At 38.7% G+C, this 19822-nt stretch overlaps 1 protein-coding gene across 9 annotated transcripts in view; it reads left to right on the top strand.

Moving 5' to 3' along the window:
• Positions 1-19436, top strand: part of CAST (calpastatin) — a 64018-nt gene extending 44582 nt beyond the window's left edge. For 6 of the 9 annotated variants that reach the window (XM_080371016.1, XM_080371015.1, XM_080371017.1 and 3 more), the window contains 16 exons: positions 1105-1179; positions 2154-2201; positions 4631-4735; positions 5034-5135; positions 5804-5905; positions 6910-6993; positions 7750-7797; positions 7967-8059; positions 8605-8703; positions 9539-9640; positions 11445-11537; positions 12359-12412; positions 15298-15431; positions 15790-15864; positions 16988-17054; positions 18157-19436. In XM_080371016.1, the coding sequence (XP_080227142.1) occupies positions 1105-1179; positions 2154-2201; positions 4631-4735; positions 5034-5135; positions 5804-5905; positions 6910-6993; positions 7750-7797; positions 7967-8059; positions 8605-8703; positions 9539-9640; positions 11445-11537; positions 12359-12412; positions 15298-15431; positions 15790-15864; positions 16988-17045 (1272 nt within the window). In that variant the 3' untranslated portion in view covers positions 17046-17054; positions 18157-19436. The other 3 variants (XM_080371020.1, XM_080371021.1, XM_080371019.1) reach the window with 3 other exon arrangements.
• The last annotated feature ends 386 nt before the right edge of the window (positions 19437-19822 follow it).

The raw sequence follows: 19822 nt of genomic DNA, 5'->3' as shown, positions 1-19822 counted from the left end.
CAAGTTCCATTTGTTAGATACTGTGCATGTGTGTAAAATAATAACAAGGTGACTTACATATCAAAGGCCTAAGGAATGTCTGAGTCTTACGTGATTAAGAGAATTAAGATATGAAGAAATCCTGAGTGGATGCAGGTAGACTAGAATATAGTAAAGTGGTCTGGAAAATTATATGTATTTCATTTGGCTCTAGGTACATACACCTTCCCCTGTGTTAGCTATAGTTGCTCAGTATTTTTTCCCCAAGCACTGAGCACAGTTTAGAGCAAACTTCTGTTTTGCATTAAGTTGCTGTTTGATTTCTAGTTAAGTTTTTGCGGTTTTAGTGTATGTACTGCTTTTCCCATTGGACCCCATTATCTTTCTAGTTTGGGTCTTGCCTGCCTTTGTATGTTCTAAGACTTTTGGTTTCATTCATCAGTTAGATTTTAGCAGTAGCCCTCTGTTTGCCTGTTAAACTTCGACTTTTTAGTTTAGTCTTGCAAACTCTTGTCTATAACCCCTGCTAGTATTAAGTTATTTTCCCCTGTGTTCACTTACAGCTCAGAGCAAATGACAGGGAAATAGTAGAAAAACATCTGTTGCCAAGAGAAGATGTCAGAGCTCAATTTTGACACATAGGAGCATGTTGGATTTCAGATTCAGTCTGAGCCTTCAGATTACTTCGTGGATGCACTGCTTCCTGAAGGAGGTCCAGAGAAATAAAAGTTGTGTTTCAGTAGCAGCAATGGAAAAAGATACAGAATTATGACTTGTATAATCAGAGTGATGAAATCCAAGGAAACCTGTACACACGAAAATTCTAAAAGCACCTGCCACAAAGTTACGGCTCTGAATCATGTCTGTAGTTTTTCAGAATTTAAAATGATACAGCCATATTCACATACAGCATTGATTCTTAAATCATGATGACATTACCACAGAAATTTGATAGGAATAAATTAAGGAATTTTGGTATCTTGACATGGAATAATTTTATCTGATGCTAGTACCTCTTCAAACAGTAGGCTGAAGGATCTTGATAGTGAAGTTCAGTGTATTTTGAGTTTTTGTTCTCTTCCTCTTAAGTGATTTTTTTTGTTTGTTTTGTGATTTCTTCTTAAGGCAAAAGAGAAAACACAAAAAAAGGCTGAAGAATGTGATGATACAATACCACAACACAGGTTAACACTGGAGCTGGTATGTTTTTTATATCTCCATTGCTTTGTAAGTAGGGCACTGTGTCTGGCACGTTCTTTTGTCACAGAGAGGGAAAGAACATGGGGAATATGAGCAAAACTGGTATTTAATCAGTGGCTTTCTCCTGTTGGTGATTTCTGTACTTCTGGTTCCCTTCCTTTTCTCTGTGGTTGTGACTGGATTTTTCAGGCATTTTGAGCAAAGATCTAATCTTCCCAGGTCACACATTCGTTACCCAAGAGTGGTGTTACTTGTTTCCAGTACTAAAGCTTGGTGGTGTAAAATCCATCCCTTTGCAGAAGTGCTTTTAAGTATCACTTTGTAATATAACCTTGAAACACTATTGTAAAATGGTATGAGAATTACATTCATTTTTTTCAGATTGTCACTTCAAGTGATGGAGATTTGTTCAAAGTTAAGCAAAACAGCAACAGAACTTGGATGTCTTCATAAATTTCAGAATTGAAAGTTTTTGTGACGGTTATTAGTATAACTGATGTTGTCAAGGTTGCTATGTAAACTGGCCTTGCGGGAGCTGAATGTTAAGATTCTGCTTTGAAAGGAGCAGTTTTACCCCTCTTTTTAGAGATGTCAAGACTTCCTGACTACAGACCTGGGAATCAACCCCCTGTTTGTTCAAGTGCAAAAGACAAACTTTTGCACGCAGAGCATGTTTTACTACTGGGTGAATTCATGCTGGTTTACTGTGGAATTAATTCCTGGTGCATGTTGATACTGATAGGAATGAATGCTTTTTGGTGTCTTGGCCATTTGTGTTGGGTAGACGTCACATTTGCTTTTCTTATCCACTTACCTGGTGTGTAAGAATTCCCTGTTTAGAGGAATTCCTGTTCCTATGTCACTGATTTCATCTTGCATGTATTATTTATTTTTTACTATTCTGCTGGTGATTATGGAGTATGGTACTTGTTATAACAATGGAAAAATGTTAATATTACTTACTTTACTTTTAGGATAAAGATGGAAAACCAATATTGCCAAAGACTGAAGAAAAACCTAAGGTTAGAAAACTGACAATATTGTAGGAGTGTGAATAGATACCCTGTTTTCTCCCTCCCTGTCATGACTTCTCTCTCTGCCGTTATGTAAGTCTCTTGGTCTGCTTGTGTGTTTACTTACTTGCACAAAACCTGCTGAAGTGTCAGGCAAGAGTTGGTTTTATTGAAATTCAGTGGCTGTAAATGAAGAGCTCATAGTAAGAAAAAGGTTTAGAGAATACTAAGATAGGAGAGAGTTACAGAAATGTCTGCTGACACAAAGAAAAGCTGTATCAAGAGTTATTGTAAAGTATTCTGTAGCAGTCTGTTGGAGCTGTTGAAGGGCAAGAGAGGTAAGGCAGGAAAAATCTTTTCTTGACAGTTGCTTCTCATTAATCAAATGAGAAGAATCATAAAATATAAAGGCACACGAGAGAAAGAAAGAAAATACTGTGGACATTTTCCTAATCACAAAGAACAACTTGGACTTCGCAAAAAGTATCCATCATGGTCTAGGAAGTACAAGATGGAATGAAAGGATTGAAGGAGACAGTTACAAAGGCTAGTTTAAAATGTACAGGTAGAAATCAAAAATTAGGGAAAGGAAACAAACTGTGCACTGAAGAAACTGAGGGCTTCACTTTGGAAATACTGTGAGTTGAGGAGTGCTGCCACAATTGGAAAAGTACAGGCAACCTCAGTTCTTCTGAAACAAGTGTGAAGGTTAGGACCAATCTGAGCAAGAATGACACTGTGCCTTTTTAGCAGAAATATGAAGTCATTTGTATGATTCAAGCTTGAAATACGTTGGAATGCAAAGACAGCAATCAAAAGAATTTACATCTGTAAAAATCTGCAGGTCTTGGACATGCAGTTGTCTTGAGTGGGTGATGTATAATAACTGTAGAGCTAAGCATGTCATAAGGAAAAAAAGAGAGGGAACAAGGCACAAACATTAAGAGACAAGCCTTCCTGTTTCACAGAGAGCACAAAATTGATGGCACACTAAAAAAAAAAAATAAAAATAAAAGCTCCAGAAGAGGAACATGGCATGATTTAAGGGAGATTGGTTCATAGTTGAAGTGCAGTCCAAAACCAAAGCAGAAGATGAGCTCAGAATCATGTGGTCTTATGCCAAAAGAATTAAGTGGCTGGCAGAAGAATAAGTATTCCTATGCTCTTCCACCTCTGTCAATCAGAGACACAATAGTTGTTCTGTGAGTCAGTCACAGGGGTATTGAAGTCATATGTTGCAGTATTTGAAGAAGGTGATTTTGAACAAGATGTGTTCACCAGTATTCCTGTAGTATCACCAATAATTTAGATCTGTGAAACCAAAACCAGCAAAACAAAAAAGTTATGTTAATAGCTGAAAAATCTTCAATCACTTACAGTTCTTTCTTGATCTCCTAGTAAATGCAAAGTTTTTTCTTGATTTGAACTAGGGCTTCTGTTGCTTTGGGTCTCCATTCTGCATACCCTTAAGCACATGCAGTGGCATGACTTCTGGAAAAAAGTTGTTATTGCCTAAATGCATTTTTTATTTAGTGGTTTAAAGGGGAATTAAAATTTTATGGAAAGTGAGGCCTTACGTGATGAGGCATTTTGTAAAGACCTAGTGGCACTGATCAACAAAGGAAGGAAAGTCATAGGGGAAAAAAAGAAATTCTCCTTTAGAAATCTAATTTTACATGTTATGAATTTGACCAAATGAGCCCTACCCAATTCAGTTCCACGCAGCATGTGAGTGGCAATCACTGCTAGCAAAGATTTAAACATGTGTAAACAGCAGTTTGAAGGCTCCCAGGAGCATTAGTAATAGATCACAGAAGTATATAGATCACTTAGTACTAGATCACATAGTATCAACAAATTGTAACAGATCACACAGTAGGGAACTAAAACTGCTGTTTATTAACTTTTCCGTAAAACATGTGCAGTGAAAACCACTAAGTATCAGCAGCCAGTGCACAAGCTAAGAGAACTTCCAGCTGATACTGCCTCTGAAGGAACTGTACTTCTGCTGGAAAAAAAAGAAGAAAAATGAGAATGAGAGAATCATGATCTGATGGTGCTGCTTTCCACTACCTAAATGTAATTTATACTTGAAGCATTACAACAACGTGATGCTGTTACAGTAAATACTATATAGTAAATATTAGCATTCTCTTTTTTTCTAATTAAGAAATTGTATTTTCAGTAGTCCTGTAAACAGTATTGAACGTAATGTTCTCTATATTATATTGACTTTTCATAACAAAGCAACTGACTCATTCTGAAAAGTAGTTTTCTTATTTTATGCACTACAAAATTCATGCTGTTGTGTTGCATGTAGATGTGAAAGGTTATTTCAGTGTAGATTACAAAAGTTTTCCTGCTTTCTGAGTAGCTGAACTGTAGTTCTTGAAAAAATAAATGACAGTGAGTCACCTGTAACACCTGTCTTCTTGCAGCTTTTGAGTGAATCTGATGTTTTTGATGAACTTTCAAAAGACTTTGACTACCTTCCACAGCCTGCAGTGCAATCCATACCATCAAAGCCCAGCAGCACATCCAAGGTATGTCTTTCTAGTTTACTGAAGATGCTATCACTGATAGTTTTGCTGAGACTGGATAATGCTACTGTTCTTTCAAGAAAAATATTTAATTCTGTTTCTGTTTTCTTCACCCTCATTGTGTTCAGTGGAACATGCAGTGTCAGCACTTGGTCCTTATTTGAGGGTCTTCTACCTTTAAATTTAGACTTTTCTTACTTGTTTTGTGCTGTATTAAAAAAAAAGGCCACTTAACAGGAACAGGTACATCTTGGGTTTCTGAGCATATTCAGTAAAAGGCAGTGTAATTGTTCTGTTTCAGAAGCCTTCAGATCCTGTGTCTGCAAAAACTACTGAGGATGAAGTGGCCCCTCATGCCAGAACTTGTGTTGTGCACCATTCAGCTCCATCAGCTGAGTCTTCAGTGAGTAGTCTTAGCTGGAGCTAAAGCAAAACTCAGTGCTTCATTTATGCAATGGTACAACCTATTGTCAAGATGCTTATTTCAATATTGCATATTCTTCCTCCTTAGAGGTGAGGCACAAAGGCTGAGTGCTTTCCAAAAGTATCAAGTCAAGCACAAACTGAACAGGGAAGGTCAGTGACCCTCTTAATAGAGGAAGGCAGACTGACAGTTTTTGTGGTCTACTCTAGCTCTTGATGCTCTAAAAGGGATGCTCTTTGTAATAGGTCTGCAGGAAAACACAAATTCTGCAAAAAAATGCTGACTGTCATACTGAATATTTTGAAAGATTGCCTTAATGGCTGATATTCTTGCATCTCCTTAGATTATATATATGCTTCTGTTAAAAACCAAAACAAACAAACACCTGCCCTGTGGAACATTTTAGTTGTGAGTAAGTCTTTGGAAAGGAGAAACTTGTTTACAGAACAACCTGTGTCAGAGTTTCCTTATGTCTTGAACTCAGCAGATCCCAAATGTGTGAAGACAGTTAGGTAGTGAACAGTTTTTTAGTCTGCTTCTCAATTTTTACCTTTACTAATGTGTGGCTGGTGGTGGTAGTATATGAACTTCAGTGCAGCTGAGCTCCAAACTAAGAACCGCTTTTTACTGCATTGATACCCTTACAGGTTGGTCACATGGCAGATGAAGCCCTGGAAGCCTTGTCCAGTAGCCTAGGAAAGAGGGAGCCAGATCCAGATGAAGGGAAACCTGCTGTGGACAAAGTTAAGGTATAGAAACAGTCAGACCTCAAAACCAGACTGTTGATGTAATTATCTTCAGGATTACTATATTTTCTCAGGCTAGAAACAACTTAGGGATAATATTTTCACTTTTTTAAAAAAACAAATTTACTTGTGAAACCAGTTGTGTTCTGCTTAGGAAGTACTTTCAACACAGTGAATACATTTTTTTAACAGTTTTGCCTATTACAGTACAGTAATTCCCTCAGCTTCTGAAAAGTGCATTTACTTAGTGTCTTACTGCTGAATCAAAGCAGAATTAACATGGATATCTGAGGTAGCATACAGTATGGTTCTTTTTCAAAGGTTAAGCTAGGAATGATGCAAAAGAATTTGGGGTTTGTCACTGATCTTGTCATTTTAACAGAGACCCTTAAGTAAGTCACTGAAGTAAGTGTAGTCTGTCTAAGGCCATGCTGTTCATAGCAACAGTCTGAATTGCCCCCATTTGCCACCCCAAACCATGAGCCAGATGGTACTGACTAAAGCCAAAAGTAGAAAGGATAGTGCTTCTGGTGGGCTGGAATGCTATCAAACAAGAGTTCCCAAAGTTGGCTTTACTTGCTCATTTGTCATCTTCCAACATAACATGTATGGGGAAGTCAGCTACCAATTTCTCTGTTGCGCCTTCCATTCAGTGCAGGCCAGGTAGCTGTTGAGTGGATTAAAAAAAAAAGAATTAAAAGGCTTGGAAGGGTAATGCTATTCTGTTATTGGTCAGTGCTTCTCTTTACTTAACTCTGTTGTTCTTCATTGAAATATGTAGAGATGCTTCTGATACACAGATGAAGAAACAGCCAGAGAAATGAAGGCCTTCTCAAGAGAAAAGGCTCTCATTTAGTTTGATGAAATTTTTGTCTGGTACTTGGATTGGACCAGAAAGACTAATTTGAATCAGTAGACTTGAAGACTTTGAAAGCTTGCTCGTTTGCATTTATGTTGGGATGTAGTTATTTGTTTGTCTGAATACTGTTTTTATTTTGCCTGCACAGGAGACAAATGAACAGGAACAACGCAAAAAACTGGGTGAAGATGAAGAAACAATTCCTCCAGATTACAGATTAACAGAAGAAAAAGTAATTTATTTAATGTGCTTAGTCTTACTTCCCTTTCATTCCTCAGAATATGTGGATGAAACTGAAATGCCATTTCATTTTGAAACGTTGATGTTTAGTTCACCCATTTTTATAGTATATAAACATTCTGGTTGTAGTTTCTGAATATCTGTTATCTGTCATTAGATGCGTACGTAGGCACAGAAGTGGCTTAGGTGTAAGTATTAGTGAATGATTTTGGCTGAGATTAGTGCACTGGAATCTCTCATTAGCTTTTAGTATTTTAGAATTTAATAAATTGTAATTGGTCAAAGCTGTTAAAAAACCCCAGTGCTTCAGGGTGGTGTTTTATACAAACATCACCACACAACTCATTTGACATAAATGGAATGCTTAGGTATAGCCAAGACTTGCACAACACTTGCCATTGTGAAAAGATACGACCTTTCTGGACTTTGCATCCAGCACTATTGTTAACAATCTGGAAGTTGGGATTTTTTATTTATTATGCTACTTCCATGGAGATTGGAACACGAAGGAGGGAAGCTCAGGATCTCACACTGAATCACTTTTCAGCACTCAGATGTTTTTAAATTACAGTATTTTAAAATTTTCTTTGAGTAACACCTTGAATAACAGCAGTAGATGTTAGAGGTTACTAGATAGATCATTCTCTTGTGTTACACTGTCATTCAGTGAATGCTCTCAGAGTGCTCTCATGTTGTGTGGTCGTTTAAGGACTACTTGGTTTAATGTAAGGGGATTTTTCTTTTATAGGATAAAGATGGAAAACCACTCTTACCAAAACCAGAAGAAAAGCCACAGGTAAAAACATGAATATTCTGATAAATATTCATTAATTAATTACTTACCCTAATGTCAGTAAGGTTTCCCAGTCTTCAGTTTAAAAGTGGAGATAGATTGTGTTATCTGCTCAATTCTTAATATATGAAAAAGCTTAAAAGCCTCTTATTTTCTTTCTTTTTAATGATAGCCTATGAGTGAAAATGAACTTTCAGCAGGTTTGACAGAAGGATTTTCCTGTTCTCCACCATCTTCACTATTACCTACACCGACTGTAATCAAGGTGTGTATGTTTGATTTCTGAAAATCTGTTTTATTTTCAAATTGTTTCAATAATCTTGATATTTTGTTTCATTTAAAGTTTATGTAAACTTTTAAAAGTAGAATTCAGTAACTAAAATTTTGAAATTTTTTTTCAATAAATTAATAGGAGAGCGGGACTAATAATAAAAAAATCAGATAAGTTAGCTGCTGTATCTTTTTTACCTTTTGCTTGCATAAGTTTGAGAATTTTACAAGTGTCACTTGGGAATATAGATGGGCTTGATGGAATTTAGCTCCTCTGAAGGCACATTAAACCTGTCTGACAAGCTATTCCAGGGTTTAACCCAGTAGTTGAGATGGAAGGTTGAACTTGAACAAACTGAGGTGCAAAACAGTTGCATAGTGCTTCCCAGGAAGAGGTTTCAATATGAAATAAGTAGAGCTTCTAAGAAAAATGGAAGTCGTAGAAATACACTGTATGGGCATTGCATTTTAGATGCATGGAATTTGATGCATATTTTTTTCTCAGTCCTCGGTTAGTAATGAGGCTGTGTCTTGTTTCAGAAAATCAAGAAAGATGAAACACCTGCAGATTCCTTGGATGTCATTGCTGCTGCTACAGTTCCTTCAGTGCGCTCAGCAGCTCCTCTAGCCTCTCCCTCAGTGAGAACTTTTTCTGTGGATCCTTACCTCAAACTAAGAACTGGCTAACGGGGAGTTTTTAGGTTTGGGCCCCTAGCTGAACCACACCTTTCTTTTCCTGGTTGTGTAATGAGAACATTTGAAATAATAATAGTATAGTCATTACCATAGTGCCAAAGTCATCTGTTAAGCCTATAAAAGGGTTAATGGAGTGAGAGGCAGCACCAAGACCTCCTTTTAATACCAGAACTTCCCTTCCTTGGTTTCAGTGGTGATGTTGCCTGGCTTCTTCTTTCTCCATTTTGATGTGTGCAGTGGGAGCTCCATCTAGTGTCTCCAGACTGATTTGAAAGTTGGATTTGAAGCTCCTCCAAGCTGGGTTTCATTTGGTTTTAAGGGCTTTTTTTCTAATCCGTTCTTGAATAAAACTGATGTGAATTAACAAAAGACCGTACATTGTATGAAGATAAAAATCTTAATAAGTTTGTTTTCAGATTGACACTTCCTTAGTAGCTAATCTGCAGTGATAGTGATATTTGCAAAATGAATAGCAATTACCAAAACCCAGCAATTTCATAGAACTGTTCTCATTAGATCAGTTAATCTTCTGTGTAACAAAAGAAAGCCATTAAAATAAATTCTATAGACCCTTCCTGAAATTATGTTTTCTGTAGGTCTAAATAGTCTGTAATTTTTTTCCCTCCGCTGTCACATAGCATTGTAATTACAAAGGGAGAGCTGATGGTTCATTGTTAACTGAAGTTGACAGTTCATTAGCCAGTAGTTATATTAGTTTGATGAATTATATTATTTTTAGTGAAGATTTGCTGTAATGGATGTGTTAATACTTTGTTAGGGCGGAAAGGAGATGGATGAAGCCTTGGATCTCCTGTCTGATTCCCTAGGACAGAGGGAACCCGACCCTGATGATAACAAACCAGTTGTGGATAAAGTAAAGGTAACAAAACACGTTCTGAAGCTTGTGCAGTCTGAGGATAAAAAAAAATAAACCAAGCAAAAAACCTCCCCAGCAGTCTCTTGAGATATTTAACTTTGAGATTTATGAGGGGTTTTTTAAATCTATTTAGTAAATTTATAAATTAGTAGATTTAATACTGCAATACTACTTATATACTTGTAGGAGTATATGGCTTTCTGTATTTCAATGTGTATATATATGTGTATATATATATATATATATAAAAAATACATTTCTATGGTTACTAGAAAAAAAACCCCATACTCTTTAAGTTGTCCTACATATCAACTGCTCTTCAATCAGATGTATTACTTGTGTGTTTTGTGAAAAATGTTGAATTTGTATGTTAACTAATTCACTTGGATGCGAGTGTTGAAATATTACAGGAAATTTACAAAATTACAAAGAGAAGACACCTGCAAAATAGTTAGAATAATATCAGTAAAAGGCACTGAAATGAAGTTATTCTAACTATTTTGCAGGTGTCTTCTCTGGTCTCTGTTTCTAAAATTAATTTTGTGGCCTTCTTTTTGTCAAACTTTTGATTTTTATAACCCCACAAATACCAAGTTCATTGATGATCGTGTTCATCAGTCCCATTTTGAACTTGCTTGTTTCTGCTTGTTTTGTCAACATTCAGTCTTTCTTCATATAATTGCATAAAGACTTTTCTGCTAATAAGAAAATAAGACACATTTCTGCATAATAGTAGTAGTAATAGTAAATTGGCAACTGAGATACTTCAGGTAAAGGACATTACTGGGGAAAAAAATGACCAGAAGCAGCCTATGAATAAATGTAGGCTGGAACCTCGAAGGAGATTCTAAGCTCAGACCAGGCTCTTGTGTGGAGGTTGTTGGCTGCCTTCAAAACAGATTTGTATAGCCTGGGTAGTGTTGTCCCTTGCCATAGCAAGGGGGTGTATGCCTGATGTGCAAGACCTCAGCAACTCCTGTGCTTCAGTGGAGCTGGAGAAGCCTAGCTATCTTCATGTATGTTTTTTTACACAGGCACAGAAAATGCCTTTTTATATTCAAAATTTTAAAAAAATAGAAAAAGAAGACATCTTTAAAAATGTCTGCATTGACAAATACAAAAATATTTTTCAGCAATATGTTTTAAAACCTACTTGTATCTAAACAAAGTGTTTTGTTCAGCATGGGTCTGGTGTGTTTGCCAGTAATCAAAGCAGCTTAAATTGGAAGATAAACATAGCAGAAGGAATGCTTCCCTCCTTGATAGAGTTTTCAGGAGCTTGTGGTGCTCTGCCTTCTAGTTGTGTTGGATTTGAACCTGACTCTGGCTTCTAAGCCTGATGAGAGGTGTAGGCTCATCTTGATCAGTCTGGGTGTGAGGTAGATAGGTGCCCTAGGTTCTACTAAAGGTACTGGCCTTCACAAGGAAGACATTGAAGGAACATCGGTTTTGTGTTAAAGTTACAGTGTATGGATAAGGTTCAATGTGGAAGTATGGAATGCTCCTTCTAGTCATACTGTTGTAAAGCAGAACTGAAAGTTGACATAACTTCATGTTTACATTATGATGCTGCAGTGTATATATATGTTTAACTTACTAAATGTGTACACCTACTGAGAGCTAGTAATTTTTAGATTTTTAGGCATGAAACACACTTCATAATGAAATAAGTTTGGGGTTTTTTTCTGGTGGTTTTAAAATTCTGAAATAAAAAAAGGCATCTGTCCTAAGTTAGTGAGCACTCTGACTTACAGTTTCCTAATATTTCTAATATAAGTATTTAAGCTGTTGAAAAAATTTCTTTCAGGAAGAGGCTAAATCTGAACACAGAGATAAACTTGGAGAAAGAGATGATACTATTCCACCTGACTATCAAAAACTTCTGGAATCAGGTGAGCAGGTAAGTAAAAGCTTTTTTAGTCTGTATTTGCAACACTAGAAATTTCACGTATGAGCCAGTCTGTCTACTTCAGAATTACAAGGAGAGCAGGGAAGCTTAATAAGTGAGTAAGTGTGTCTACAATATATATGTATTAAGGTTAAACATGTAAATATCCTATACTTAGAGTAGCTATGTATAGGCTTGCATTTAATTAAAAAAAAAGAGAAAATAAAAAAGAATTAGGTGGATTTTTTCAGGTGGACAAATAAATCACTTTGAAGCATCCAGTAGCAATCAATGTCCTGGAGATTCAGCAGTGTAGATGCCAGTTACAGTGGCTCAGTGTTTTGGGCACTCCAGAAGATCAGGTGAACAAATAGGCTGTCTTCTCTTAAACACCTTGACTTTATAGTCTGCTTTTAAACAGGAGGTACTTGTAAACTGTGAGTAATAATGCTTATTCATTCCAACTCTTTATGTTCCACGTTAGGGGACAAAGTGTATGTACAGGTACTTTTAAATTGGTGGTATACCTAAAGCCCTGTAAAACTGCCATTTGCCTGGAGCACATGACTGCTCTGACAGTGATTTGATCTTTTGTGGCTCAGGAAGCTGTTTTTCCAGGCATAGAAAGATGCTATCACAGATGTAGTCAAAGTAACAGACCATGAAAAGATGTCGTGAACTGACATTGAGTACACAGCATGAGAAATAAGTCAGTTCAGAATGGTGCAACTTCCTTGTCAATCTGTAAACTCCCAATGTCATACATAAGTGCTTGTATCCTAAAACTAATCTGACCAGTTCAAAATGAGAATGTAATCTTTCTTCTTCGCAAGGGTAAACCAGAAAAGCCAACAGCAAAGGATGATGTCAAACAAAAAGGAAAAAAGGTAACATTTATGATATATTTGGTTTGTGTTTGTTTCATGCTGTGTGCTCTGATAGTTTTTTTTTACTAAGTAGTGTCACTGTAGGCTCGAGGCATGATTCATTGCAAATGCTTATAAATGCTGTTGAATGCAGTAGGTAACAGTAACAGTGTTGACAGTGTGGACTCTTTCTGTGAAGAGTAACTCTTCACAATAAATACAGTTTTTATGCAACAACTGCACTGTGAATGATCAGGTCCAGTATTCAAGAAAGTTGTATATCTTGGAAACCTCAGACAGACATCTCTGTTCTAACATACATGTAGAGCTCCGGTATGTTTTTTCTTAAGAAAGGGGTAATTAAAGTAGACATAAATTCCTGAAACATTAATTTAACTTGTGGGAAGTATTGCATATTGTGTGACTTCAGAATTAAAATCATTGCAGAAGCCTACAGATGATTCTGTAGCTATCGATGTCCTCTCAGGTGACTTTGTTACTTGTGCAAAAGCTTCTGCTGCCCCAAAGCGCTCAAAGATAGGAAAATAACTTGCAAAATAAAGTTTTTTACTACTCTATGAAAATTCCTCACTTTTGTTTGCAATAGCTCAGTTTAGACGTGGCGTTAGCCAGTTCTGAGGATGCTGTGCAGATGTAGTGATTGTCTTACCACTGTACTGGAAATTTGATGCGTCTTGCTATGTACTAATATTTAGAAGAAGGGGGGGGGGGTTGCTATTTAGAGTCTTCTAGAGAGACAGGACAGGCTTGGAGAAGTAAGTTGAGCAGGGAATTGTGGTAACAGTTTTCGTACAGATTAGAGTGTCCAAAAACTGTAAAGGCAAAGAAATCTTTCTTCAGTGGTTGCATGCACTACCTAGCAATAGTTGCAGGCTGGAACTGAGAAGCAGTTCAAGAGGGTTTTGCAGAGAGGAGTGCTAGGAGTAGAAAAAGGTTTTAGATGTGTTGGGGAAAATAGCAAAGCTGACAAGAAGAAGGAAGAAAGAATTGACTGGAGAGGTAATGAGAAATGGACTGTTGATTATTTGATATGTAATCTTGAACACAGCTGACAAACAGCTGTCACACTTCCCCCAGCAAAGTGCTGCACACGCAAGGCTATTTGAAATGAACTAGCAGTGGAGACTGCATAAATCTGGAGGTCACCAAGTTGAAGAGGGTGTTTGAGAAAGTATGGTGCTAGAAAAGAGCATTAAGAAGGGGACTGAGATTTGGCCACATGTGAGAAAAATCACTGTCAGACGTGCTTTCTGCTTGCCCTTAACCTGGTGTTTGGTACCTTGAGCTTGGGTGGAGGGAGAGGTCTTGTGTGGCTTTTGAGATACATGCCACTACAGAGACCTTACATGCTTCCTCAGCAGAGGAGCCCAAGGGCACTCTGGGGCAGCTGGTGGGATATCAGTGTGAAAATCATGAACTCCTTTTGTTTTCTACAAGTGCTCAAGCTAGTTAAGAACCTGTAACTCCCTGTTGTTAGCAAATGGCTTGCATGTGCCATGCAGAAAGGAGGCTTAGTATTAACTACATTCATGTGCGAGGCCAAGTGCAAGGTCCTGCCCCACGGTCAGGCAGCCCCCGGTACCAGTACAAGCTGAGGGTGAAGGGGTTGAGGGCAGCCCTGCCCAGAAGGACTTGGGGGTGCTGGGGATGAACAGCTGGACATGAGCCGGCAACGTGCGCTCGCAGCCCAGAAAGCCAACCGTGTCCTGGGCTGCATCACCAGCAGCAAGACTGGCAGGTCAAGGAAGGGGGTTCTGCTGCTCTACTCTGCTCTGGTGAGACCCCCGCTGCAGCGCTGCATCCAGCTCTGGGGTCTTCAGCACAGGAAGGACATGGACCTGTTGGAGCATGTCCAGAGGAGGCCACACAAATGGTCAGGAGGAGGGAACAGCTCTGCTATGAGGACAGGCTGAGACAGTTGGGGTTGTTCAGCCTGGAGAAGAAAAGGCTCAGAGGAGACCTTAAAGCAGCCTTTCAGAACTTAAAGGGGGCTTACAAGAAAGATGGGGACAGACTTTTCAGTAGGGCCAGTAGTGATAGAAGGGGTATTTGTTTTAAACTAAAGAAAGGTAGATTCAGACTAGACATAGCGAAGACATATTTTACAATGGTGGTGGTGAAACACTGGCACAGGTTCCCCAGAGAGGTTGGTGGTAGATGCCCCATAGAATCATGGAACGGGTTGAGTTGGAAGGGACCTTAAAGACAACCTGCCTGCCATGGGCAGGGGCACCTTCCACTAGCCCAAGATGCTCAAAGCCCCATCCAAACTGACCCTGAAACACTTCCATGTTTCCCAGGATGGGGGGATTTTTCCCACGATGTTTCATATCCCTGGAAACATTCATGGTCAGGTTGGATGGGGCTCTGAGCAACCTGGTCTAGCGGAAGGTGTCCCTGCTTAGTACAGGGAGTTGGATTAGATGGCCTTGAAAGGTCCCTTCCAACCCAAACCATCCTGTGGTTCTGTGATGTGACATGTCCTATCCTATGCCCTGGGTCCCTCACCTGCAGGCAGAGGGAATGGTACACATCTGTTTGAATGGTGAATAGTTTTGCACTCAGCTGGGTAAAGCAGCTGCCGTTGTCTCATCTGGAACTGACTTCTGCCAGCCTGTCCCTGCCCTTCTGCAGTAGTGACCTGCCCACTTCCTGCAAAGGTCTTTGCCAAACCAGTCTATTACAAGTCAAAAAATAAATCCCTTGGACAGTCACAGTTGTGAAAGAATAACCAGTTCCCAAATGAAATTCTGCGTTAGCTTCCTTAAGCTTATACTACAAGGCACCCAGTTATCAAAAGTGAATTACAATTTTGTCCATCCTTAAAATGTTGATTGTAATTATTTATGCTTTTATGCTCTGTTTGTTCCTCTCCTGGGGGGCAGAGAAGAAGCAGCTTTGAAAATGAAGTTCAAATCAGATGTAATTCCTGGGAGGAAACAGCTGTGTTTCCAAATAGCTCTCCTGACCACTGCAGTGCTTCCCCAGTGCTTACCCTGACACCGAATCCGCAAATGGCGTAAGACAAGTTATTGGTGTTTTAAGTGCTGTTTTTACTTGGTTATGAGCTTTGGAATTAAATTTTCCAATACAACATCATTACTTTGTAGTAAATACAAAAATTGCCCGTATATACCAGCTTTCTTACCTGTATATGGTTTCTGGTGCCCTAGTCTCCCCAGTATGAGAAAAAGCTCCAGATTCCAACTTGCTGTGGACTAAGGCCAGTAATTACAGGCACATGTCCTGCTTGGAGTTCTCTCCCACCTCAGCAATCACATCTAGAAAAAAAATGTGTTACAGCAGATGTCAAAAGTAGGAGCCGTCAGTTCTCTGTCCTTTATAACTGTACTCACTGTTTTTTCTTTGGAGTGTAGGAGAAAAGTGAGAAGGAAGCCATCAGCACGAAACCAACCCCAAAGAGTAAAGGAAAAACCAAAGACCCTAAAACGGTAGAAACATATGTATTATAATACAGATAGTCATGGTAACCAAACACTATAAACATGAAAGATGAGAAACCGCATTTTGATTTCATATTACATGGGTATTACTTTGGGGAGAATGTGGCATCAATAGGTTGAACTTGATCCATTTTTGTAAGCACGTACATAGGAGAAAAGCACCAGTCTATTTCAAGGGAAATTTGCAGTAAATGGCAGCTGAAATATGTTTCTTTCAGAGAGACTGTGGTCTTCTACAGGGGGCTCAGTGCATGCTCCACAGGCTTCTCCTTCCTGTATTTGCTGACCTAAGAGTCACATTTCATATGCCTACAGCAGCCTCGGGATCCCCATCACTTCTCTCTTTGCTTGACAGTTTCAAGTAACAGCATTCTAAGAGTGATTAGAATGTACTTCTTCAACCACATGTCTTTTTCTCAAGTTACTATAATTTATTTTAAAAAAGGAATGGAAACCTACGTACATTCATAAATAAGTATGCAGAATGAATCTAGTGGGAAAAGGAAGGCAGTTTCTATTTGTAAAAAAACCCGAAAGGTTGCTTGGCTTTTATCATCCAGAAATACAGAAAATGGCTTTAGGTGAGGGTGAGACTTCCCCATCACATTGTTTTCTCACAGGATACATCCAGTAGATGCCTGGATCAGATGGTGACATCTGCTCTGAAAATTTTGTGTGCCCTGTTTCAACTGATGGGGTTTTTCTTCATTATGAAATTGCCATACATGCTTTTTGTGTAACAACAGCACTGTCTTAAGAGTTTTCGATGTAAAACTGGGGATGCGTGTCTTTTAACTTCTCTCCAGAAGGATTTATTCATTAGTGTTTGAGTTGTGACTGGATCACTAGCACAGGTAAAAGGCATTTGAGAAATAGGGTATGAAAGAGGTCAGCCACAGCCCTCTTTATCTGAAGCAAAGAAAGTGATGGTGGAAAAATGAAAATACATATACACAACAGAAGTTAAAATACTGTTGGTAAACTATCTGTATTTCAAATGCAGATCATATTTATGTCCGAACTGTGACTTCTGAGGAGTATCTGTCACTATTTTATTTCAAATTTTAGCTTAGTTCACAGTTTCTTATCTCTTGCTTCTCTTGCTCTTTAGGGGAAGGGACAGTCCTCCAGCAGCAAATCTGAGAAGCAGAAAACGAAATAAACATTAACATCACTGGGTGAGTTTTCTTCCTCCCTATTCTTTGAACTACCTCAAAGACAACTCATGCTAGTGCTATTAAAGCTGAGTTTTGGTGACTTGTCTTTTAACTGAACCAAGACGTGGTTAGAGATGCTGTTAGACACACCACTTGGAATGACTTTGAACTTCAGTGTTCCTAGGCAGAAAGAACCACCTTTTTTTTTTTTTTTTGGTAACACCCTTTGTCTGTACAGTTTGTACAGGATTTCTTCAAGTAGCTAAATTCTTTCAGGTTCGTGTAACAGAAAATTCCAAGGCATGACATACTGCTTCCCTAGTAAGACCTTTTTACAGAGCAATGAAGACCAAGCACATCTCAACTGTTTTTATCTTTAGAACAGTGAGTTTATATCATTATTTCTGCACTAGGCTAATTTTGGAGCAGCGTCCAGAACAGATACAGAAAGCCCCACAGCTAAGCTGGCAGGTATAGCAGGTTTCAGTGTTCTGCTCTCAGCTTTCCTGGCACAAACACAGCCTGGTTCTGTGCACGTGTTCCACTGCCACCATGTACTTCTTTGTACTTGGCTCGATCACATGCTTAATGTCAGACTAAATAATTGAAGTCTTTCATTGTCATCATGGAAGTATCCATGTCACTACACTTTGGTGCTTGGTCCAAGTGCTTCAGGCCGGAGGGTTTCCTGGGGTGTTGGAGGAGAGAGGCAAGGGCACATCCAGTGCTGGGCTCTGTCCACCCACATGCCAGCCAGGAGGGTCCAGGTTCTGTCATTCTAAACAACCTGTAGAGGATCCTCTCTTCTGTGACCGCCAAGGCGGTCCTGGCTCCTCTGAGGCTATGAGTAACGGTGTGCAGTGAAATCCCCTGTGAAGATTTGGCAGCTGGCTTCAAATGGACAAGACAGAGATGCATCATTACCCTGCATCTGCAGTGGGCTTCTACCCTTACTGCGGTGTTGCTTTCAAACAATAGCAAATGCCTTGTAGTATTTAGGTCTTCCAGGATTTCTTTCTGTCACTATAGACTCAGGTTTGCAATCATTCTTCCCAGATGTGAGTTTGTTTCCAAGTTAAAGAAGATAAACACTCTTAACTGTTTTACTTTCTCTTCCCCTCAGGATCTTGGCATCTTTCTGTTGGTGGATAATTATTCTTGACGAACAAAAGCTGATGCAAAAAGCATGTGGTTATTCTGGGTGGGTTTTGTACAGTGGTACTTGCTGGACTTTGTTCATATTTTTTTTTCTCCAGTAGTAGACTAAGGTAGCTTTTCTTCTTTTTCCATAGCCATTCATTTTATTATACTCAAATACTTAGATTTTTATGTAATTTTCTTTAGTTTTCAAAGAGAAAGAATGCTTTATATTTGCAAGAAACTATTTCATAAATCAACAGCAATGCCAAAAAAAAAATTCTAAAAATTTTTAAAATCTAAAAAAAAAAACTTTAAAAAAATTCTGCAGACTTTTGCACATAATCACATAGTGCCTGTAAATCTCAAATGATTTTTTTATGTGCTAGCATTTTTAACATTGCATTAAGTATTCTGGAATATAATGAGCTTTAGTTATCCTCAGCCCGCTTCAGCCTGGCTGTGCAGCTTTTCTCAAGCCAGTTCCTGATGATGACACCATAGGTAAGCTGTGGGTAGCTAAAGAATGAAAAACTGGGGATTAACTGCTTCAAGTACATCTAGTAGTAGAATAGGTATTTTAGATACTGCCTTAACTGTAGTTAACACACCAGATAAGGATTTTAGTGGGTTTGTTTTATTTCCAGTCCTACCTGTACTGTTACATTGTTAATGCAGGAGTCTCCTGGCCTGAACAGATACACAAATCCTAGGGTAATAACCACACGGTTACCATCACAGAAGAGGAGATAAAGAAGGCACATGAGCCTTAGCAGAGGTCAGAGAAGTTCCGGTCAACAGGCAGACTTTCTTACTTTATTTTGCACTGTTTCTAGTCCTTGCTTCTGTTCCTTGCACTCCAGAAGGGAACGCAGAAATAGGGCAGAAATCAATGCTGCAAGGACCAATGTCGCATTCACCTGCTCTCCAAGAGAACAGGCAAGAGCAGGCACCTCTCGTTAGTCTGCTGCAGACGGGGCTGTCGCAACAGAGGTGTGTGCCAAGTGCCTCAGTGTGTTTTCGTCTGTCTTCATAACCTGCAGAAACATCTTTTTGCACATCCTTAGACATGTACTGCTTCACCATTAGCTTGCTGAGGAAGGACATACCAGTGTTTGTACCGATGCCAAAATCTTCTAGTATGTAGCCTTGCAGACAGAGACAGCCCAGAGATTTAAGTTGGGGATATTTAGACTTTTGACTGTATTCTGTAGTCTGTACTCAGAACCTCTGTTCACACTAATAAAAGTTTTTATGAGTGCATGATGATGATAGTAACTTTTCATTCATGGTTGCTGTTATCCGAATAGCTGCTGTAAGACAAAAGAAACTCTAGAAATAATTAAAAAAACCCAGACATTGTCATAATAAAACTGAATGTGTTTAAAAAATACACTTGCAAAATACATCAGTGATGCTTCATGATCAGGCCCTCACAATCTGATCAAGATCCAACTACAGTTTTTTCCCCTTTCCTTTGGTTTTCAAAGCTGTATTGCAGTTAACTAGGACCAAATTGAACCTGTGGACTTCTATTGTGTAGGGAAGCAGCTAAACAGTAAGCACAAAAGTTTTCAGAAAGGAAGCAATTATTTTGCTGAAAAATTCCAGTTAGAACTTCTGTTGAAAAGTATGATACACAGATGATTAAC

Source organism: Falco punctatus, assembly GCF_963210335.1.
Source record: "Falco punctatus genome assembly, chromosome: Z".
NCBI classification, from domain to species: domain Eukaryota; kingdom Metazoa; phylum Chordata; class Aves; order Falconiformes; family Falconidae; genus Falco; species Falco punctatus.
The sequence above is the reverse complement of the archived record's forward strand: the minus strand, read 5'-3'. Positions and strand labels throughout refer to the sequence as shown.